At 46.5% G+C, this 22396-nt stretch overlaps 7 protein-coding genes across 7 annotated transcripts; 4 read left to right on the forward strand and 3 right to left on the reverse strand.

Annotated features, from left to right (window-relative positions):
• Nucleotides 1-99: 99 nt before the first annotated feature.
• TrAtP1_011795 (uncharacterized protein) lies at nt 100-2491 on the reverse strand. Its single transcript, XM_014084857.2, has 7 exons — nt 2144-2491; nt 1863-2041; nt 1141-1765; nt 843-1062; nt 700-764; nt 505-612; nt 100-445 (listed from the first exon to the last, which is right to left on the reverse strand). Exons 1-7 carry the CDS (start codon nt 2255-2257, stop codon nt 233-235), a joined length of 1524 nt encoding a protein of 507 aa, XP_013940332.2. The 5' UTR covers nt 2258-2491; the 3' UTR covers nt 100-232.
• Nucleotides 2492-3096: 605 nt separating this feature from the next.
• Nucleotides 3097-4093, forward strand: TrAtP1_011796 (uncharacterized protein). Its single transcript, XM_014084858.2, has one exon. The coding sequence runs from the start codon at nt 3204-3206 to the stop codon at nt 4068-4070; it is 867 nt and encodes a 288-aa protein (XP_013940333.2). The 5' UTR covers nt 3097-3203; the 3' UTR covers nt 4071-4093.
• TrAtP1_011797 (uncharacterized protein) lies at nt 4094-6399 on the reverse strand. The gene is made up of 4 exons (XM_014084859.2): nt 6054-6399; nt 5905-5980; nt 5512-5822; nt 4094-5440 (listed from the first exon to the last, which is right to left on the reverse strand). The coding sequence occupies exons 1-4, from the start codon at nt 6249-6251 to the stop codon at nt 4349-4351; spliced, it is 1677 nt and encodes a 558-aa protein (XP_013940334.2). The 5' UTR covers nt 6252-6399; the 3' UTR covers nt 4094-4348.
• A 638-nt stretch (nt 6400-7037) lies between these two features.
• Nucleotides 7038-13724, forward strand: TrAtP1_011798 (NRPS; the record flags this gene model as incomplete). The annotated part of the gene is made up of 4 exons (XM_066115257.1): nt 7038-10659; nt 10710-10811; nt 10882-11138; nt 11216-13724. The coding sequence occupies 4 exons, from the start codon at nt 7038-7040 to the stop codon at nt 13679-13681; spliced, it is 6447 nt and encodes a 2148-aa protein (XP_065971355.1). The 3' UTR covers nt 13682-13724.
• A 315-nt stretch (nt 13725-14039) lies between these two features.
• Nucleotides 14040-15011, reverse strand: TrAtP1_011799 (uncharacterized protein; the record flags this gene model as incomplete). Its single annotated transcript, XM_066115258.1, has 1 exon — nt 14040-15011. One exon carries the CDS (start codon nt 15009-15011, stop codon nt 14040-14042), a length of 972 nt encoding a protein of 323 aa, XP_065971356.1.
• An 869-nt stretch (nt 15012-15880) lies between these two features.
• Nucleotides 15881-17832, forward strand: TrAtP1_011800 (uncharacterized protein; the record flags this gene model as incomplete). Its single annotated transcript, XM_014083509.2, has 6 exons — nt 15881-16049; nt 16154-16250; nt 16325-16367; nt 16436-16864; nt 16919-17461; nt 17516-17832. Exons 1-6 carry the CDS (start codon nt 15925-15927, stop codon nt 17830-17832), a joined length of 1554 nt encoding a protein of 517 aa, XP_013938984.2. The 5' UTR covers nt 15881-15924.
• Nucleotides 17833-18870: 1038 nt separating this feature from the next.
• Nucleotides 18871-22314, forward strand: TrAtP1_011801 (putative NRPS-like protein biosynthetic cluster; the record flags this gene model as incomplete). The annotated part of the gene is made up of 3 exons (XM_014084862.2): nt 18871-19209; nt 19272-21680; nt 21757-22314. The coding sequence occupies 3 exons, from the start codon at nt 18871-18873 to the stop codon at nt 22312-22314; spliced, it is 3306 nt and encodes a 1101-aa protein (XP_013940337.2).
• Between the last annotated feature and the right edge of the window lie 82 nt (nt 22315-22396).

The following is a 22396-nucleotide window of genomic DNA, read 5'->3' on the forward strand; positions in this document are numbered from 1 at the left end:
TTTGGCAGGGTTCACTAGCAGTGTTTGAAGCTGCTGTAGTAAGACTTTTAGGCGATTCTGACAGCGCTGTGTGGGAAACGTGCAAGATAATATGAAGTTGGTGTATGTTATTGGTTAGACAACTGCCATCCAGCAATGCTCTACCATCATCTTGTGAGAAAATCTACCAAGAAACTATTTCAAAACTGTAAAGCTAGTGATTCACCGCTCTATTTTCTTGCTCCAAATATTACTACAGCTTGGTTAGCTCGACGGTGACATCCGCGACAGGAACCCAAGTGGTTTTATCAATGTCATAGTCAGCCTTTCCTTTCCTTCCGTCGATGATTTTGGCTTCGTACTGAGAGAACAGGTGTACAAGGATAGCTTTCACCATGTGCCCTGCCAAGTACTGTCCTAAGCATTTTCTGTAGCCGAATCCGAAGACAAAGAGGTTGTATCGTAGCTAAATAAGAGGGCTAGTTAATGGATATCACCGCATACATCGAATGCATGAAAACTTACGTCTGTCGATTTGAGGTTCCTGAATCGATTAGGGTCGTACTCTTCACTGTTGGGACCCCAGAATGGATTGCGAACGTTGATAGCATATGTGTCCACAAGCACCATAGTCTGTTAATATTTGTTGTCATACGTTAGCACAAAGTCTGAGAACGCACATAGAACTTCATAAATTTCAGGAATGTTGGGATATCTTACGTTTGGCTTTACGTGTATACCACGGAAGTTCTTAACACTGGGAGCGCTCTCGCCGATGCTGAAGACTAAACAAATAAAACGTGTTAGTCTGATCTAGGCAATTCGACGCTTGTTGAGTGAAACGCATAGAGCGAACTACTTACCTGCAATAGGCCTCAACCGTAGAGACTCATAGTAACATCGGTGTAGGTGAGTATTGACGTTGGTGATATACTCTTGGAGATTATCTTTGTGGGCTTCGATTTCTTCTCGAAGCTCCTTCTTAGCATTCTCATGATCGGCAATAAGAGTGATTGCCCATGTAAGAACGTGGGTCGTGACATCCAAGTTTGCAAAGAGCATTTCGTCCAGAGTATGTGTCACCTAAATAAGTGTTGCTGGTCAGTATCCGCAGAATCTCCTTATTTGTAGCAAGTCGAGAAGCTTTGCCGAGTCTCTTACCTGTTCCAAAGTAATATTTCCTTGAAGATACTCGTCCCAGTATGTAACGATCGGAAGCGGAAGGCCTTGTTCACGTCGAGATCTAGCCATGCGAGTATTGAATTCGGCCCAAGAGTCCAAAAACTCCTGAAGCTGGTTGTAGGCAGGTCGGTCAAACCATTTAAGGTATGAAGTACGATAGAAGCTCCCCTTGAAAAAGAAAGGCAACAGTGCCTGACGCTTCTCTGCAATCTCCCAGAGTTCTTCTTTCTCAGCTTCAGTCATATTGCCGTAGACCACCTCAGCTGTAAAAATGAAGGGAAACTTCATGAATGCTGCCATGGCAGGGACAGTAAACCGGCCTTTGGTTTTTGCTATTTCGGCTCCCTCATTCGAAATTGTATGCAAGTTTTCGACAAAAGCTCTGGCATCTGATTCCGTAACACTAATGCGTTTGACTGAAGCACCGTGAGTAAATGAGGGATCGACTACTCGTCGCATATTTTTCCATTCGTCAAGTGAAAGTAGGCCAACACAACGTCCCAGAACTTTGTCAAAAAACCAGCCGAAATTGCCGTCCAAAGGCTTCGTGTGTTTATCGGAGTCTGTATGGAAAACTTTGAGATCTTCAGGAGTCGTAAGAACTCTATATACACGACGATCATTCTGCGGTTAATTTCCGTTTACTTTTCCCAGCAGATCGAGGTGTTGAAAAAATCAGGGAAGAAGAATTAGAGGCTTACATTTCTGGCTTAGGACCGGCCCAAACTCTGTAAACCGGTCCATATTTTCGCCATTCTTCCGACCTTGCAGCGCCATTCAAAAACTTGTCTGCAAATTGGCCATTCGGCCACTGCCACTTGGGGCCTGGAGCCGCTCGTCCCGTTGACAACACGCCGCCATTGAACGTATTGAGGATGGCCTAATGGAACCAAAGTTAGCTACCAACAGACGTAGAGATAGCGGCATATCATGATGTTCGTTTTAGTGCTCGCCCTCTTTCTCTTGTTGATCAAATACTAACATTTCCAACGAATTCACCCCATAACCGGATAGTGAACACAGCCACAGTAGCCAACGATAATACAACTCCCACAGCCAGAAGGCCGGGAGATGACTCGTACAGTTGAAATATCATGGTGATGCACTTGGATAATGCTTCAACAAATTCCACTCAGAGTACGATATGAGACAGCTAGGTTGAGCAAAATTTTGACCTTGGGGGTTTTATTAGGATCGTAGGAAGAGAGGCCTGTAAGCAACCTGGCAAGGATGCGCCATCCATGCATGTCTGTCGGCTCAAAATTTACACCCCAGCCACAGCAATGCTGTAGCTTGTCAGCTAATACCAACCACTGCATTGCAAATATTGATGTTTCCCGCCGAACAAGCCTGGGTATCTTATGCAGGGGCTGAGGCGGATTTTCTATCGTTAGCCACGTGTAAATTAAATAAGCTGATGTTGCAATATAGTGGATCAATCCTTCTTGTTTTCTGTATACTACGTTTACACCATGGTTTACAGTTGCTTTTGCATGGTCTTTTATTGTACATAGTTTCTTTAATACTCATACATAAACTTTCTTTTTTTCTATGACATTACATGCTTCATGATGATACACAAACACCGCCAGTTGAAAACACCAGCTTGGGCATATCTCTTCTATGAGTTGCTGGGTATTTCAGCCTATGCTGTAAGTATGTAGGCCTAGGGCTAACTGCTGACAAGAGCTATGTGGGGAAGACGCAAAAAGAAGCTGGAGAGATAGCAATCGGCGCTTATTGTCTCAGACTACGGGGAATATTGTAGTGCTGTCGGCGCCTAAGTATGGCAAGTACTGGGCACTAGAACACATCCACGACGGTCCTCATTGTCTTATTGCTGCGCTAATCAGCCCATTGTCATGCTATAGTTATAGTGTCCGGAATTAAAGAAGCGTAGGAAGCTTATGTGACCCTGCTGCCAGTAAAGTTGCGAGTATTTGTAAATAATTCCTATTAAAGACGTCAGAACCAATAACCAGAGAATACAGTCAGAAAGCAACTAGTATTATACCAAACGACAAATCATCATTCTTCTCACTATGGCTCAGCCACACTTTTTGGCAGATGCATTCCCTTACACCAAGACCATCAATGGCCAAGAGATTGCGTTTACAGACTATGGCTTTGCTCACGACGGGCCTGCGATTGTGACGTTCTCCGGATGGAATTCCGACCACCGAGGATATTCCTATGTCACGTCATATCTGATGGAGCATTATCGTGTTATTAGCATCTGCTTCAGAGGCCATGGGCCTAACCGTGACAACGTCGAAGACTTTGGGTTCGACGACCATGCCCGGGATGCCCTGGCTCTGCTGGATACGCTAGGCGTCGATCAGTTTATTGTTCTTGCAGCGTCCCACGGAAACTGGGCAGCAATGAACTTGGCTGAGATTGCGGGCCGTGAGCGCTTGCTAGCAATCTTGATCCTGGACCATCTAGCGGTCGACGCTTCCCCTCAGTTTTACGGAGCGCTGAAAGCCCTACAGGGGAAAGACACTTGGCGCCAGACGACCGTAGCGTTCTTCAAGAGCTGGCTTGGTGGTAACCAGAATGCAAACATTCAGTATCAATGCCTTACCGCCATTGGAGGCTTTGGCTACGAGACCTGGGCCCGATCCGGGAGGACGGTTGAAGCAGCATACAGAACCTGGGGCTCTCCATTGAAGAGGCTTGAAGCACTGAATGACCCGCCTTTGGTCCACCACGTTTACAGTCAGCCTGGTAGCGACGAATATGCAAAGCTCCATCAAGACTTTCAGCAAAAGCACCCAGAATGGTTCACATATACTCACGCTAAAGGTGATACGCATTTCCCTCACATTGAACAGCCGGAGTTGGTTTTCAAGGAGACGGTGGCACTTATGGATAAAGCTATCAAGCGAGCAGCGCCTTCAAAAAATTAAGTGAGAAGTTAAGAGTAGATGGAATTATTAAAAATTAGTCTATTTATACACAAATGTAAATAAATGTATCAAGTCCTCCAATATACTCGCAGTTGAAATCGTTTCCCTCGCCATTACAGCAAAGTACTGTTTACTATCATATATATTTCTGGAGCAGTAAATACATGCGCCATTTCCCATGCTTAAATCTCAAGTTGAATGCTGTTTTGGGTGAGTCGGGATGTTAAAGTTGCGATCAAGCAAAGAAATGCTATGTCTGGTTTCCGATTCTAAGATATTCAAATCTCCTCTGTGTTTTCTCTGGGGGGTTGGGGATGATCTTTTTCAATGATTCCCTGATCACCGCTGAGTTCCTGGTTGATATCATACTTCTGAACGAGCAGACTTAGCAGGAGGCCGACTCCAGCCAGGGCACAGCACACTGCCCAGACAATACGCAGACTGTCTACGAAAGCAACCTTGATATCGTGCTTATCTTGGCCATCGGGCATTGCCTTGATGATGTCAACCAGGCCTGCCGCGTCCGCACCATAAGCTGTCGCGTTTGCCGCAAGATGAGGATATTGGCGCAGGTTGGCAACCATGCGGTTCTGGAAAACCACTCCTCCAATAGCCACCCCCACAGCTTGGCCGAGCGATCGGAAGAAGCTGAACAGGGCCAAAGCCATAGGAACATTCTCTGGAGCGGTGGCAGCTTGGATGGCTGTAGCTACCGAAGGGAAGAGAAACCCGAGGCCAACACCCGAGACTAAGTTCAAGAAAATCCATCCAGGTATGCTCGTGCCTGGCCTCAGAATGCAGAGCAACCCCAAGCCAAGAGTTGCAAGAGCCCAACCTGACCAGGTAGACCAACGATATCTGCCAGTCTTCGTAATGATCGCTCCAGCGAAAGCACCAGCAGGCGCCACGGTGAAAGTCTGCGGGAAGAGACATACACCAGTCAAGACGGGAGTGTATTCCTTCACAGCCTGAAAGTACAGCGGCATGTAGTAGACAATACACCACACAAGCAGGCCTGAGAGTGCAGAGCTGAAATACGAGACTCCAGCAGTGCGGTTGTTGAATAGTTCGATCGGAATGATTGGATTAGGGGCGATGAATGCCTCGTAGGCGACGAATAGGGCGATACCGGCGATACCAATGATCAGGGGGACTAGTGTTCTCCATGAATCCCAGCTATACAGGACACCGCCCCATGTCAATGGAATAAGGAAAGACGTCGTGCTGGCGATGAACACAACTGAGCCAACGTAGTCGATTCGACGAAGCTTCTCGGCTAGTGAGGTTGGGACAAAATGAAGATTCATGAAGACGACGACACAGAAAATGCCAATGCCGATGAAAGGGAAGTTGATGTAAAATATCCATCGCTAGTGTGATGCCAAAAAATGTCAGCTATCCGATGAACATGTCAAAGTGCATGAGTTGTATTGCTGCGTACCCATGATGCGTCACCAGCAAATGCGCCTCCAATAATCGGGCCAGTCACGGATCCCACACTCCACATGGCATTCATCAGACCGTAATATTGTCCTCGATACCGCATCGGCACCAAGTCGGCAATGAGAACCTCGGTGATGGCCGAGATGCCACCACCTCCAATGCCTTGAATGCATCGGCCGACCAACAGCTGGCCAACCTTCTTTGAGACACCAGCAACTATTGCTCCAACGAGGAAGAAGATGATGGCAACGATGAAGACAGGTCGACGGCCAAAAATGTTGGAAAAGGAAACAAAGTTTGGTTGGAAAACTGTACACGATCAAATGAGTCAATTACAAGGTCCAGTGAATCATAGATCGAGATAGATGGGGAATCAAAAGTAATGACATACCTGTCGCGCACAGCAGAAATCCAGTACCAGCCCAAAACGTCTCGATTCCAGAACTATGAAGAGCCCTAGAAATCGTCTGTCGAATGGGATTTTGGGTTTCATGGTCAGCTAAGTTTGTCTTTCGTTACAATGTACTATTCTCTACTCACAGGCAATGCCACACCAATGGATGTGCTATCTAAAGCCACCATGAGGGTCAAGACACAGATGGTAATGAAGACGAATAGCGTGCGCTTCGAGATTTTCCATTCTTGCTTTGCTGGGTCACTACCCCCTTCAGAGTCTATGTTCTCACCAGTGGTGACAACCTCTGGTGGAATAGAGCCTTCTGTCTCTTCCTTTGACATTTTTGCTTACTCTGGCTTGGCGTAGTTGCACAATGCAGCTGCAGAGAATACAGCTTCTCATCCAAACTTCAAACAAAACAGATAAATGGGAGACGGGGAAAAAAGGATGGAGAAATGAAAGGGAGGCTGGTTGCTGTTGGTTGCTGCCATGTCGTATTCAGTTACAAAAGAGGAATGAGGCAGAATTGCAGATGAGGCATAGTACGTACAAAGTACAGCGAGTATAGTAATGGCGCCATCATGTAAGACGGGAAGGCTATGGAATAGTCGCCGAAAGTATTACTAGAAGAGGTAATTCGCCGATAGAATAGCTTGACCACGGTGTGAATGTTGAAAACAGTCATGTTTAAGATGCAAAATAATTGAAAATGTGATCCATTTTAAGTAGAATAATACTATTTAGTTAAAAGCAATAAAAGGTAATAAGCGTTTTAATAAAACAAAGTAACCAGGTTGAGAATCTGACGCACAATGAGATATTTAATAATTCCGATTATGGAATAACAGAAGCAAACTGGTCCCTGGGCAATTAAAGTGCGGCAGCTAGTTTCGAGTAAGCCCAATATGGCTGACTTACTGTCGGTAAAATATGGATATGGAACTAATGATTGTCTACGGGATGTTCTATAATTGACTGTATTGCTTTACATCCCGTGCTTATGTTGTAGATGACCGGTATATTTCTTCTGCTTTGCATTCTCATTCTCATTTTACACGGCTCTGTCGTTTTCTTTCATTTCAATACTTTCCTGTCATTTCTGTAGCCACACTGAAACAGCAGACAAGATGGCGGGCTCCACTGATCAAGCCGTCACAAAGCCTACAACAGTATGTGATCTTGTCGAGCAGTGGGCACAGAGGCAGCCAGACCACATTGCCATCTCTTTTGGAGATAGAACAGTCACATACTCAGAGCTCGATAACGCAGCAACTCATATTGCATGGCTTTTGTCTGAGAAGCAGGTTAAACATGGAGATAAGATTCCTGTTTTGGCGCAGAGAGGCCCGGAAATGGTGGCCTGCTTCTTAGGTGTTCTTAAGGCGGGTGCTTCGTATATCCCCATTGATATAGAATCTTGGAGCGAAGATCGAATCCAGTCAACATTGAAGCGAGTATCCGCCCGAGTGGTTTTAAATACTTGCACAGACGAATATCTCGAATATGAAGAGATCTCGCACACCCAGATCGAGGAAGCCTTTGCGTCAGACATTAAGCGACACTGGCAAAGGAATGAGGACCACCCGTGGAAAAGAATCCAGTCCACTGATCTGGCCTACATTATCTTCACATCAGGCACGACGTCTACGCCCAAAGGCGTCATGATTCCACACAGCGCACTCTTGAACTATGTCCAGCAAGGCGGGGAGGAGACTCCCTTTAATCTGAACGCAACACCAGACGATACTGTTATGCTCATCTTCTCGCCTGCGTTCGATGCTGCAACCGGTGCCATCATGTCGACTATCTGCAATGGCGCTGAGCTGAGAATTGCAACCACCTCTGATTTCTTACATACTGTGACGCTTTGTACTATTATAGCGTGCACACCGTCTGTTCTACAAACGATACAAGATCCAACGACTTGTTCCAAGCTGCGGACTATTGTGCTCGGTGGAGAAGCGCCTCCTATTGCGTTGGTCCGCAAATGGGCAGAATCGTTACCGACTTCTACCATCTATAATTTCTATGGGCCAACAGAAACCACCATTGCTTCGCTTGTGGCACGACTCCATGCCGATAAGCCGATCACTCTGGGACGTCCAATGTCGAATGGACGTGTATTATTGCTTGATGGAGAAAAGGAGTCTGATTACGGAGAAATCTGCTTAACGGGTCCGGGTTTGGCTAGGGGCTATTACGAAAATGAAGCGCTCACAGCCGAAAAGTTTGTGTTCTGGCAAGGCGAAAGAATTTATCGGACTGGAGACTTTGGCCGATTTACAGATCACGGACTGGAATTCGCTGGTCGAAAGGACAGCTTTGTCAAAAACCGTGGATTTCTTATCAACCTTGATGCCCAGGTGATCCCCATGCTCAGCAATAGCCCCAATGTCATGGCGGCTACAGCTTTCATGTATCGCGGCCGATTGGTATCCTTTGTAACGCCGGAAACCGTTGACGGCGTTGCTTTGCGAAAGGGCCTATCTCTGGAATACGACGCTTTTATTATACCAGATTTGATTCGCGCAGTGGAATTTCTCCCTCTCACTCCCAATGGCAAAGCCGATAATCGGGCTCTACAAGCATTGCTGGACGCTGAAAGCTCGCAAGCAGTGGATGGTGGTTCATTGCAAGGCATTTCTGATACCGCTTCAAAGATGGATGTATTGAAGGCTGCGCTCTCCTTTGCTACATCGATTCCTCTGTCAGACATAACAAATAACAGTTCCTTTGCGGAACTGGGTGGAAACTCACTGGCAGGGCTGAAAGTCTTATCCTTTTTACGAACAAAAGGCTTTCACGTGCGACTTAGTATGCTCTTTGACCTCCCAGATCTAGCTGCCATTCATGATGCCATAGAGGAGCTTGAAGAGGAAGAAGGAGATGCAGCAGATCAAGCGCAGACCCCTACCACAGGGCCTTTGTCGACTCTCCAAGCTAAGATGATTCAAGCAGGACTTCGAAATCCTACTGTGAATTATATGCTACTACGGATCACTTTACCTCACACAGGCAAAACGTTGAGTGGAAGCAGATTCCAGTCTGCATGGCACCGCGTCATTGAGCGGCACTCAATTTTTCGCACTACATTTAATCTGAAGGATCAATTACAAGAGGTGCACCCAGAGCTTAACCTTGACTGGGGCAATGAGGAGACAACAAAAGATCAATTGCAAAGCGTTATCCAGGCCCGCTCCCAAGAGATGCGCAAGAAAATCTCCTACATTGAGCACGGAGATACATTCATGCCCATCTCTGCTTACCGACTCATCACCGTTCCTAACATCGGCTCTACGCTCTTATCTCTTGTACATCACAGTATAGCGGATGGTTGGTCATTCAGTGTGATATTAGAAGAGCTTCGACTGGCCTTGGACGGCAAATCTCTCCCAGACCCTCCACAGTTCATCAGCATTGCCAAGACTCAAGCGCGGCTGCAGGAAGATGCCCAAGGCAACGCATTCTGGGATGCCCTCCTGGAGGATAGTTTGACGCAGCCACAGTTGACTCTGCCAAGGCCTCCCGCCGATACCCCAGCTGCTGACTGGTCTAAAAGCCTTCAATTGAACCTCAGCTTTACACCAGATGAGTTGGAGTCTAAAGCACGTCTTCGGCGAATTACACCAGCAACGATGATCTACGCAGCATGGGGCCTGGTTCTATCAAACTACAGCTTCACTGATCGGGTGGCATTTGGCGCAGTGTTTTCTGGAAGAAACATTGATACCATGAATGTCGATCGAGTAGCTGGACCACTCCTTAACACATTGCCATTTCCTTTAGAGTTCAAGGAGGAACAGACTGTGGCGGAAATGCTTTCAGCTACACAGAGTCAGCTTTTGAAGATGCTGGAGTTCCAATGGTCTTCTGACAAGACTGTGGCCAAACTGCCAGCAGATAGAATAGCCAATGCATTCCAGACCATTGTGGTCATGGAATACGATCTTCCAACGATGGGAGGAGCTTGCGAGGCACTCCCAGAGCCCTGGAGCATTGAGCGCGATGACATGATGGAGTTTGGCATCTCTTTGCTACTTGAAGCAGAAGACGATGGCAGCCTTCGTGCCCGTATCTTATACGACGGTTTGCGATATACTGAGCGGAGTATCACAGGCCTGTTGAGCCATTTCAAGAGTGCAATCCAAGGGCTACTCGATAATAAGAATACTCTGACCCAGGATGTTCGAGACAAGATTATCACAGGAGAAGAAAGACATAACTTATTGAATCCGCCAAGAGGCCGAGTTGGCAATTACCAAGGCTATGATACCATCAAAGGCGCATTTGAGGCTTCTGCCGCGAAATGGCCAGATTTGAGAGCTTTGGAGTCTACGCGCGGTTCAATGACTTATCGGGAACTAGACGAGGCCGCCAATAAGCTAGCTAATCACCTGCGATCCATCACAAAGCCAGGGAGTGTTGTTGGCATTCTTACTGATGGCTCTCTTCACTGGGTTGTGGCAATCTTAGCGGTGCTCAAAGCAGGCTGCATTTGTTGCGCAATCGATGTGAATCTCCCAGCAGCGCGCATCAAAATCATCACAGAACAGAGTGGCGCTTCGATTTATATTGCCGCGAATAAAAATTGTGCGCGAGCAATCCAGAATACATCAGAGAAGCACATCATAGTTTCTGAAGAGTTTGTTGCATCCTGCGAGACACAACCACAACAACTCGAGACCATCTCAAAGCCAAAGGACGTCATCTATCTTGTTTTCACTTCAGGTTCCACTGGAATTCCGAAAGGTATGACATATCACAGACACTACATTATCAGGGCTAACATCGTGATGTAGGTGTTGCGTTGCACAATCACAGCCTTCTCATGGTCATCGACCATGAGCCTACGCGTCTCTTCTCTGGGCCTGGTCGTCGCAATGGCCAAGTCTACGCTCTAGGTGAGTTTTGTATAACAAAAATATAACGAATAGTGTGAAAGATCAATTTTCTGACTGATTGTTTCAATAGGGTTTGACGTGGTTCTGGTTGAAATCTTTGGTACAATTTGCTATGGCGGTACACTGGTCTTAAAGGACCCCAACGATCCGCTGGGTCATCTCAAACGGGTTGATGCAGCGCATTCCACCCCTTCGCTTCTGGCAGCTTTATCACCGGGAGAGTACCCAAATCTTGACACTATTGGTCTTGCTGGAGAAGCTGTGCCTCAAAGTCTTGCTGATGCGTGGTCGCACAAGCGCTTATTCAACTTTTACGGACCGAGTGAGGTAAGATATCGAAGCTATATACTCTATCACTGCTTCTGTGGAATAAATCAGCAATCTAATTAACTTGATGTGAATAGTGCGCTCCTATATCAACTGGGACTGAACTTCTTCCCGGCGACAAAGTAACTATCGGTAAAGCCGTCCCTCATTTGGATCTTTATCTGTTGGACCACCACCAGTGTCTTGTTCCTCCAGGAATCACAGGAGAAATCTATCTTTCTGGAGAACAAATGACCCGTGGGTACTGGAACTTGCCTAACCAAACCAAGGCTGCGTTTTTGCCAAACCCCTTCTCCCCTGGCAAATTTATGTACAAGACAGGAGATTTGGGTTGTTGGACAGAAGACATGAAAGTCGCCTATGTGGGTCGCATTGACAACCAAGTGAAAGTGCGAGGATTCCGAATCGAAATGGAGGAGATTGAAAGAGCTCTCGTACGAGCTGATTCCGCCATACAGCGTGCCGCTGCCATTGTTGTTGACGGTATCCGCATTGTTGCTTTCATTACACCAAGCACCGTTGATACTTCGGCAGTCTCTCGTAAAATGAAGACATTGCTGCCGGCTTATGCTTGTCCTGCTCAAGTCATGGCCTTCGAGTCTCTGCCACAGTCATCAAACCTCAAGATTGACCGTAAAGCACTTCAGTTGCTGGCCACTGAGTACAAAGACCAGGGAGATGCCCCTTCAACACCAACTGAGAAGATTATTGCACAAGTCTGGAGCCAGATTCTCAACTTCGAAGACGATAATAAAGTACACATCACTAGAGACGATGACTTTTTGGCTATTGGCGGAAACTCTTTGTTAGCTATCAAGGCGGCTCGGCTGATTTCTGAGTCTATTGGCTATCATATCCCCATGCCACTTCTGATCAGAGAAAGGGTCTTATCCGGCCTCGCGCAAGCCATTGACGGATACAAGTCTCAAGGAGATCTAGAAGATGGACTCACTACTTTCAGATCCTTCTTATCCAACCTATCTACCCCAACAAGTCTGGCTGCACCCCAAGTACCATCAGAATTGGAAGAAGAGTTATATGTTTGGCATACCGTGACTACCACCAAATCTCTTCTCAACACCGCATTTCAGTTTATCATCGAAGGAGATGTAGACACTACATTGCTAAAGCGTGCTGTGGTCTCCGTGATCCAGAGACACCCAATTCTTCGGGCTCGCTATGTCCTCGAAAATGGGCTATTGTTTCGCTTGATCAGCGACGAAGTTACTGAACCGCTGGTTTTTACTGGAGGCGCGTTAGATTCCAAGGAATTCCAGTCGTTGATTGATAAGCCATTTGATCTAGCCAAGGATCAATTGATTCGGGTGGTCATCTGGAGCCAAGGAGACGAGAATTCGAAAATGACGACTTCGCTCTCACTCATCACTCATCATATAATCACAGACAAAGCCTCTCTTGCCATTCTGCTACAAGAAGTCAGTGATGAATACCAGTCAGCAGTTAATGGTATCACTCCCGATAAACAGAACGGAGATGCCAGTTCTCACAAGGGTAACTATATTGAATGGACTCAGTGGCTTCAGCAGAATAGCAAGCTACCTACGACACCTGAATTCACGGCTAAGCGCAAGTTCTGGAAGAATCGAGTTGAGGGTATGCAGTCTATTGAGTTTTTGGACAACCCCGAGACGCAAACTCTTGACACCGAAATACCTGGCTACCAATCTTTCGTTATACCGACCACAGATAGTGCGGGCTTTTCACAACGACTAGCCCTGGCTACAACCGCGCTTACAGTTTCAGCGGTGTTCAATAACACCGACATCACGCTTGGCATTCCGTATATGAGCAGAGACGAGCCTGGATCAGGAAGCTTGATGGGATTATTCCTTGACCGACTTCCAGTACGCTTTGCCCTCAACGAAGATAACATGGCCGACTCTACACGCCTCATTAACGACATTACTACAGAAGTTAATCTTGCAACTGAGAACCAGATACCTTACGCTGAGATTTTACAGCTAGCAAAGGATAAGAAGTCTCTCTTTGATGTCATGGTGATTTATCACTGGCAGTCAGATGCCTTGGAGCACTCTCTCAAGATACCCGGAGCTCAAATCTCAAGCAAACCTATCCGAGCGCGAGGGGCCAAGTTCCCACTGCAGCTGGAGTTCAGCGAACAACGAGATGGGTTGCACTGCGGAATTGAGTACAATGCTTCCAATATCTCTCCGTCGCAGATGGCAGCTATTATTTCCTACATGCCTATAGTAATCAAGGGTCTTGTTTCTGGTTTAGCGCCAGCTGAGATCCTCTCCTCGTTCCAAACCGTCAAGTACATTAATCCCTTGTTGGCTATGCCTGCTTTCAAGAGTAGAATTGCTGAGATTTGCGGCATATTCTCTGAGGCGCTGGGAATACCTTTGACAGAGATTACACCTAATCTGACGCTATTCGATCTTGGAGGAACGCCTATGACTGCTATTCGACTGCACTACTTATTAACTGAAAAGGGCTTAAATTGTGATTTGCTTAATATTTTGAAGAGGCCTACCGCAAAAGATATTGCTTGGTTGAGTTAGAGATGTACTTGTTGGTTATATAACTTGAGCGCTTAGTAAATGCAATTCCAGTTGGTAGTAAAAAAACATCAGATTGCAGGTACAAGTAGTTCTACCTCGCCCTGGTGATTGGTGCATCGAGAGTTTTGTTAGCATGAGTACTATAAGTATTGTTCATGAGAAGTAATAGTAAAAATGCAACAGTTGATAAGAACCTTTTTTTGTTTATTTCCTTCTCCTTGCCTTCTCAATATTGACAGTACAGCCACTGGATATTTAATGCCCATCGTCACACTCAACTAATCTTATAATATGAAGAAACATAATGCATACGATCCCACCATGATCGCCTTTCTACTTTTTAGCCATCAATTCTATCTTAGTACACGAGTGTCTTATAATATTCCACAGCGAATCCACCTAGCAAGCTAACAATAGCTAGAACATAGCACTTTCCGGCGTACCAAGCATAGCTTTTGGAGTTATTAGATAGCAGAGTAATCATAGTGAGAAGGCAGACAGCCGGGCCCGTAACAGATAGCTGGAAGAACAAGGCACTCATTCCAGTAGACTGTCCTGCAACGAAGAGAAGCGCTGTGATGCCAGTAATCAGAGACAGAAGCAATGTTGTCATCCAATTGCGAAAGAGAACCGCCATGCCTTTGACCCCGGACTTCAAATCGTCGGCCGTATCCGCACGTGCGTAGACGACATCGTAGAACATGACAAGCATGATGATGCAGGCTACAAGGCTAGCTGTTGGCAGAATGTTTGCTTCCGAGAGAGGATCCACGCCTACGGAATAGGGTGCCAGAACAATAGCGACAGACAACGTTGCACCTAGAGGAACTTGGGCAAAATGTGTGAAGCGTTTTCCAAAAGGGTAGACGCATGCCAACACGACAGCCACGGCGGCAGACGCCTTGGACTCAAAGGGAAACTCTTGCAAGGATAAGAAGCCGAGAGCTATCAGTGCGGTGGCATAGACGTGCCCTTGAAAAGTTGAGATTGCGCCGCGTGCTATCGGCCTGTTTCTGCACCGAGCCGTCTGCCTGTCATAATCTTGGTCGATGTTGTCATTCCAAGCGCAGCCGGCGCTTCGGAGGAAAAAGGTCCATATCGTAAGTTGGATGATACGATTAATGACCAGAGGTAGAGGCAGCGGAGCGGATGAAATCTTGGCTGCGTATAGGGTGCCTAGGATGTAGGGGTATAAAATCATGTAGATGCCATGTGGTTTGTCAAGTCGAATGAGCTCGGCGTAGGGTACCCATGATGCTGGCAGATACGATAGGAGCCCTTTTGTGGGAGGTGAATAGAGAGGAGGAGGAGAGACTTTTCCAGGAGCCATTGTGATCATTTGTAGACTGCCACCAAAGTTGCTGCAATAGAGAGACTCAAGTAGCCCTTGTGACTTTGCAAGTGTAGGGCAGTCTATATATATGTGAGAATCCCACGTTGAATGGACCAGTTAATGCTTCAGCAAGGCTTTGCAGTGACTCGGAGCCAAGAGTGATAGTTTTAACGGAGATAAAGCAAGGCGAACCAGTATAACTAGTACCAAATAAAAAAGATGTAATGGCTTATTATTTTCAGGGAATTTGGCAATAATTGGGCTAATTCTACGAGGAAGAAGTGCGATGCTTTACTTAATCATGTCCAAGCCAAGTTTGAAAATAAATAAACAGTAGGCTTAGCGTATTACAATTTATTATATCATTTGATTGAAGCAATGGAATCTTTGATCAGCATCATCCCATTGCATTGCCGAAAGGAAGCAGTCCATCGGTGCTTATATGACACGAGAGCAATATGCGCTATCTAAGCCGCGGCGATCGACTCTACCAACTAGGAAATCCAATCCCTCACTAGCGTCTCAGCTGTTGGGGCGCAACTGTGTCTGCGGCGAATTTTCCAATTTTAACTAAAATCAGGATTTTCCATTTGACCTAGTCTGTTACGTGCCGACAAATATTGCTTGGCTTTAATAATATCCCGACATGTTGCGGGTACCTGAGTTACAGAAGTAATCCCACATAAGCAAGGCTTTTATCCCTGCTAATGTCTCTATTGCTTGCATCGGGCATAATTGGATACCACACGATAACTAGTATGACTTTTTGCTATGGTAATATTGATAGTAGTCTAATAAGAAATATACAAATAGACTCTTTTGGGTCGACGTGCAATGCATGCATGGAATAATAACAAGCCCATCTCGCCGTAATCATTACCAAGACGAATAAACAGCATCCGCTAGAAAGATGACAATTCCTGAAAAATGCACGGTCCTCGTCGTTGGCGGGGGTCCAGCTGGCTCATACGCTGCCTCTGCTTTGGCAAGGGAGGGCATTGACACGGTCATCTTGGAGGCTGATAAGTTTCCACGGTAGGTAGCCCTTTTGTTACTCAAGATTCAAGATTCATGGTGTTGCTTTACACCCAAAGTCATCTAGATACAGAGAGTAAGGACAAACCACTAATTAGTATTAGATACCATATCGGAGAGAGTATGCTGGCGTCGATGCGCCACTTTCTCAGATTCATTGATGTAGACTCAGAGTTTGACAATTATGGATTTACGAAAAAGGTAACCTCGGCCTGAACTAAAATATTACTCAAAATGAAACCTTGGTCTTGTTTTAACGCTCTTTTTGACTGTAGGTTGGCGCAGCTTTCAAGCTGAACCCTAGAAAGCGGGAAGGATGTAAGTAGACGTGTATTATGCTTATTGAATGCCTATATCAAATGCTAACCTGTCTTTGCGCAAAACAGATACAGATTTTCTTGCTGCAGGCGGCCCTGAGAACTATGCTTGGAATGTAGTTCGATCAGAGGCAGACCACCTGCTTTTCAAACACGCTGCAAAGAGCGGCGCAAAGGCATTTGACGGCGTTCAAATCAAGAAGATTAATTTCGTTGACGCTCCATACAAAGGGTCAGGGGAACTGCCTCACGAGTATCCCGGCCGACCTGTTTCAGCGACCTACTTGCGAAAGGATGATAACTCCACTCATGAGATCAAATTCGACTACATTGTTGACGCAAGTGGTCGTGTGGGATTGCTCAGCACAAAACACTTGAAGAATCGTCGATACAACCAAGGTTTGAAGAATGTTGCTAATTGGGGCTACTGGAAGGGTGCAGGTGCATATGGAAAAGGGACGCCGAGAGAAAACTCTCCATTTTTTGAGGCATTGCAAGGTTTGTACTTACATCTTTGTTCTGACAAGTTCTGAAAACTGACTATCGATACAGATGAAAGCGGCTGGGCGTGGCTCATCCCATTGCACAACGGCACTGTCTCCATTGGTGTTGTTATGAATCAAAAGATGTCTGCTGAGAGAAAGTCGCAGATGGGCTCTCCTGACTCCAAGACATTTTACTTGAACTGTCTCAAGGAGCTGGCGCCTGATCTCAGCAAGCTCATGGAGAATGGAGAGCTCATCACAGATATTAAATCCGCTTCGGATTATTCGTACAGCGCTTCAGGATACGCTATTCCCCATGCACGAATCGCTGGAGATGCTGGCTGTTTCATTGACCCGTACTTTTCTTCTGGTGTTCACTTGGCTTTCGTCGGTGGCCTGTCTGCAGCCACTACTATTGCGGCGGCAATCAGGGGAGATTGCTCCGAAGAAGAAGCAGCCGACTGGCATTCCAAGAAAGTTGCCGATAGCTATGTCCGCTTCTTGCTGGTCGTCCTGAGCGCCTATAGACAAATTCGAGCTCAAAATGAGCCGGTGCTAAGCGACTTCGACGAAGACAATTTTGACCGCGCGTTTGCCTTTTTCAGGCCTGGTGAGTAACTCCTGCCTTTAAGACAAAGATCTCGCATATTGACCTTTCTCATAGTGATTCAAGGAACAGCGGACGTGGATAGCAAGTTATCCCAGGATGAGCTCTCCAAAACTCTCGAGTTTTGCAGCAACGCCTTTGAGCCGGTTAAGCCCGAAGATCGCTCAAGCATGCTGGAGAAGCTCGGTCAGAATCCAGATACAGCGTATCAAGTTGACCTTTCTCCTCAGCAGCGAACTGTTGTAGATCACATTCGGGCTAGGCAGATGATGAGAACAGAGGATACCATGAACATCAATAGCTTCGGAACCGACGCAATCAATGGATTTATTCCCACCCTGAAGAAGGGAGGTCTTGGTCTTGTACGCGCCTAAGGAAAATGAAGATGTGCCATCTAAGTTACGGAGAATGCTATTTTCATGGTGGCACACTCTTTGACTTTTACTCCGTACATATCATTGTATATAGACAAAGGAAAAATAGGAAGAAAAGATTATTTCGCAGGAAGAAGAGCAGTTAGTTGATGTGCCATCTCACTCCGCTTGTTTTCGCAAACGAGATGTCTTCTCAGCTATGTGTTTATTTGGTATCATATTTCGTCAGATGTTTAATCGCGCTCCGCATGAAAACGAAAAAGTGATGGAAGAAATATCCAACTAGCAGCACTGTCAGTTGTAACTCATTGCGGGCAAACCAAAGCAACACCACTTGATCTATGGCAAACATTTTACCAAAATTCACGATTCATTTCATATCTGCTACCTAAAGATTACATATTCAGCACTGAAGCTGACTAGAAACGTTTCTAGGTAACCATCTTCAGATAGCTGTTAACTAGCACCAGGGCATCGCAGCCGAAACTGACGTAGTTGAAGTGCCACTCGATGTCGCCTTATTATTTTCATATACTACAAATTATATTGTAGCAGACATAAATTGGATCATAACGGTTAATGTGACGTTACTTGTCTTTAAGAGTGTCTGTATTATGGCTACCAGCTGTATAAACTAGATGGACGCTTGGTGCATTATCTTTAGATTATATAGCTAGGGATTAAATGCCATCGGCTGTTCAATAGACTAATTTCATATGCGTCGGTGAGATTTACCAATTTGTAAATAGTCATGTGTAGGCGGCGGATTATAATTCTTGGCCAAATGTCTGAAAACGCATAAAAACTATAGACTTCTAAATGAGGACTTTGTTCTAGTCTGAACTACGAGTAACTTGTGAGTAATGTTAGCTCTTACTTTTATACTGAATTTTAATAGATGTGAGGTTTTGCAATTACGGGAATCATGCTTTTAACAATTGTCCTATAAATATATATAATCTACGGCATAGCCACATATGCTGCATATCACAAACACTTAGCCATCAAGTCAAAGCATAAATCTATAACTCGATCACTATGCGTGCATTTGTTAAAGCTAAAGTTGACTTCTTCTCTTCAGAGAGAAAAGAAGATCATGTACACTCTTTGCCAGAGTTAATTGACTTTAATGCCGTCCATAACCCCGACCACCTCTTTTGCATTCAGGCTCGGTCAAACGGACCGTTCATCGACGTCACCAATGCACAATTCAAGGTTGCAGTTGACCAGTGCGCTCAATGGATTGCAGACAACGTCAAAGTGCCGACCGCCGCAACTAAGAATGGTCTGGCTGAGAGACCTCCGGTCGCTTTACTCATGGAAAGTGACTTTGGCCTGATAGTGCATCAGTTTGCTCTGGTGTCCATGGGTATTCCCGTTTGTTCCCCTTTCCCCACCCTTTTCATATTCATCGTATCTCAGAGATCTAATTGTAACAGCCGCTCGTCCTTTCTGCACGCCTCAGTCCTGAGGCTATTTTCCATCTTCTAAAAAGCACCGAAGCGTCTTCCCTTATCATCTCACAGAGGATCGCACAGGCCACCAAGGGAGCCTTTGGGGGCGTCAAACTCATCGATATTCATGTCGGTCAGCCATACAGCTCATTTTACGATGTGGCAGAAGACAAGAGGGTCAAAAGAGACTCTGCTTATCCGAAAAACGTTGATGCCAACATTCTGCTGTTGCATTCGTCCGGTACCACTGGTCTTCCAAAGCCAATTGCTCTCACTCACCGACAGCTAGTATTCTCTGTCAGCCATGGCGATTTCGACAAAGAAGAAGAGGCCCAGGGGATTGTCATCTCTACCCTTCCTCTTTTCCACGGATTCGGTCTACTTGCTCCTGGACTGTCCATGTCGATTGGAAAGACTGTGTGCTTCCCAGCCTCTGACCGTATTCCCGATGCTCACTCGATTGTAGACCTGGTCAACACTTCCGGCGCAACGGGTATGATGACAGTCCCTTTTCTTCTCGAGGACATGGCCGCACTACCGAACGAGGTGGGTTTGAAGACACTAGCCAAACTGGATTTTGTTGGAACGGGAGGCAGTGCTCTCAGTGCCGCGTTTGGAGCCTCCGCTGCAGCTGCAGGAATTCGACTCCTTAACTTGTATGGAACGACAGAGACAGGTCCCCTCACCAAGACATTTGCGCCCAAGGATGGATACGATTGGAAGTATTTCAGACTACGAAAAGACATGCTATTCAAGGTTTCAGAGTTGGATCCTCACGATGGCGAACGACGGTTCAGGCTGACAGTGTTCCCCTTTGGCGCTGAGAAGCCATTCGAGATTGCCGATCAACTGATTCGAAACGAAGCATTTCCCGAAACTGATTTTGCTGCGGTTGGCCGCGACGACGACGTGGTAGTTCTTGCGAACGGTGAAAAAGTCAACCCTCTACTCCTGGAGACTGCATTGACGGAATCTGGGCTGGTCAAGTCGGCCATTGCGTTTGGAGAGAACCAATTCGAGATTGGTGTGATTGTAGAGCCTACAGATCCCATCGCCGATGACGAGAAGGAGAAGTTTAAGAACAAGATTTGGCCCATTGTTGTCCAGGCGGGCGAGCGGATGGACGCCACGGCAAGAATTTACTCCCCTATCGCCATAATTGTCCTATCATCCAGCGTTGTGGTTCCTAGAACAGACAAAGGATCCATTGCGCGAAAAGAGGTATTCAAGCTGCTTGAGGCAGACATTACCCAAGTTTACAAAGACTTGGACAATGGTGCTATTGATGTACCGCCGCTCAACTACGCAAACCTAGAGCAAGAACTGAAAGAGCTGATTCAAAAGCGGCTTAAGTTACGAGTGTCACCAGAAGCTTGGACGACCGAGGACAATATCTTTACTCTGGGTCTAGATTCTCTGCAAGCTACAACATTGCGAAGAATTCTTCTATCCGCAGCTACAGAAACGTCGCCTGATGTTATTAGGAGAGATTTCGTCTATGTCAACTACTCTGTTAGGCTTATGGCAGATGCACTTCGACAGAATGCCTCGTCGAGCACGAGCGGAACAACCTTTGGCAAAGAGGTGCAAAACTTTACTCAGCGTTATTCCGTCAAGTCTCTCAGAACTGCAGAGGCAGGCAACCCTGAAGGCGCTGCTAAACTTGTTGAAGGAGCCGTGGTGCTGTTGACAGGCAGTTCGGGCAGCCTAGGATCCTATGCGTTGGCGGAATTAGCAAAGTCACCTCAAGTTGCCAAGGTTGTTTGTCTGTTGAGAAAACGCCCCGGCAGCGTAATCAGCCCAGTTCCTGGAGGATCTAAAGTCGACAAGGCCTCTCTTGTTTTCAAGGGTGTAGAATTAACCGATGCAGAGTGGACAAAGGTTACAGCCCTGGAAATCGACCCGACGGCAGACAATTTGGGGCTTCCGCCTATGGTTTACGCCATGGTCTCGAAAACGGTTACTCATGTGTTGCACGCGGCGTGGCCGATGAACTTCCATATGCGACTGCCATCCTTCGACTACCAGTTTGCCTATTTGAAGAATCTCTTGCAGCTGTCCGTCGAAGCGCCGCAAAAGGTCCGATTTTTGTTCATATCGTCGATTTCTGTCCTTGCAAAACTGGGGCTGGACGATCCAGGACACAGTATCCCTGAGACTCCCCTGAAGGTGGAAAGCGCCGCCTGTGGCGTTGGATACGCCGATGCAAAACTAGTCTGCGAAAAGATGCTGGAAGAGGCATCGCTGCTCTACAGTGACGCCCTAGAGGTGTCTATTGCTCGATGCGGCCAGTTGACGGGGGCGCGGAAGACTAGTGCCTGGAATGTCATCGAGCAGATCCCAATGCTTATTCGAACTTCCCAAAGCCTGGGTATATTGCCGACGATACAAGGGGTAGGTGTCTCTCTCCGAGTCTCTCGTAAATACGTGTATCAGGTACTCTTAAGTAAGCACTAACTTTGTGTCGCAGACGGTCTCGTGGATCCCGGTTGATGATGCAGCTGCAGTGACAACTGAGCTCCTCCTGAATCCAGCAGCCCCTGGCCTGGTCACCCACGTGGAGAACCCTGTGAGACAGACATGGGGCGAGATCTTGGAAATTGTCCGAGCCGAGCTCGGGATAACAAACTCACTTCCATATGATGACTGGCTAGACCGAGTAGCGGCTACAGATGACAAAGACACCGATGTCTATCCTGTCAAGAAGCTCTATGACTTCTTCAAGCTCTACTTCATAACTGCCTCTTCGGGTACGGTTGTTATGGCAACAGATGTCAGCCGCAAGGGTTCGGCAACCCTTCGCGAACTCACAGCCTTGGACAAGGATGTCATCGCTGGATATGTGCGGTACTGGAAAAAAAGCAGGCTACCTGGATTAAAGATTGAGCTGCCGGTTGGGGTCCGGTTTTTTCAATTCCGCGGAAGCTGCTCCGTACATGGTGGGGGCAGTGAGTTCCTTCATGTATTGGCCCCTGGTCAGGTTACAACAACTCCACAAGGAACCTATATTGCCTGCTATACCTTGTAAATCGCCGACAGCAAACGGAAGCCACCCGATCGGCGAATATAGCAAAATAGGATATGATGTACCGCAATCCAAAGGACGTATA

This window comes from Trichoderma atroviride, chromosome 6, assembly GCF_020647795.1.
Source record: "Trichoderma atroviride chromosome 6, complete sequence".
NCBI lineage: Eukaryota > Fungi > Ascomycota > Sordariomycetes > Hypocreales > Hypocreaceae > Trichoderma > Trichoderma atroviride.

What these genes read in the sequence shown, in the direction of transcription:
- TrAtP1_011796 (XM_014084858.2), top strand. Translation starts at nt 3,204, where the DNA reads ATGGCTCAGCCACACTTTTTGGCAGATGCATTCCCTTACACCAAGACC.
- TrAtP1_011797 (XM_014084859.2), bottom strand. Translation starts at nt 6,251, where the DNA reads ATGTCAAAGGAAGAGACAGAAGGCTCTATTCCACCAGAGGTTGTCACC. An exon ending in CCATTGGTGTGGCATTGCCT is followed by an intron (nt 5,981 to 6,053) that starts GTGAGTAGAGAA and finishes CCCATTCGACAG; the next exon opens with ACGATTTCTAGGGCTCTTCA. An exon ending in TTGCTGGTGACGCATCATGG is followed by an intron (nt 5,441 to 5,511) that starts GTACGCAGCAAT and finishes GCATCACACTAG; the next exon opens with CGATGGATATTTTACATCAA.
- TrAtP1_011795 (XM_014084857.2), bottom strand. Translation starts at nt 2,257, where the DNA reads ATGATATTTCAACTGTACGAGTCATCTCCCGGCCTTCTGGCTGTGGGA. An exon ending in GCCGGTCCTAAGCCAGAAAT is followed by an intron (nt 1,766 to 1,862) that starts GTAAGCCTCTAA and finishes TCGTGTATATAG; the next exon opens with AGTTCTTACGACTCCTGAAG. An exon ending in GTATACACGTAAAGCCAAAC is followed by an intron (nt 613 to 699) that starts GTAAGATATCCC and finishes AAATATTAACAG; the next exon opens with ACTATGGTGCTTGTGGACAC.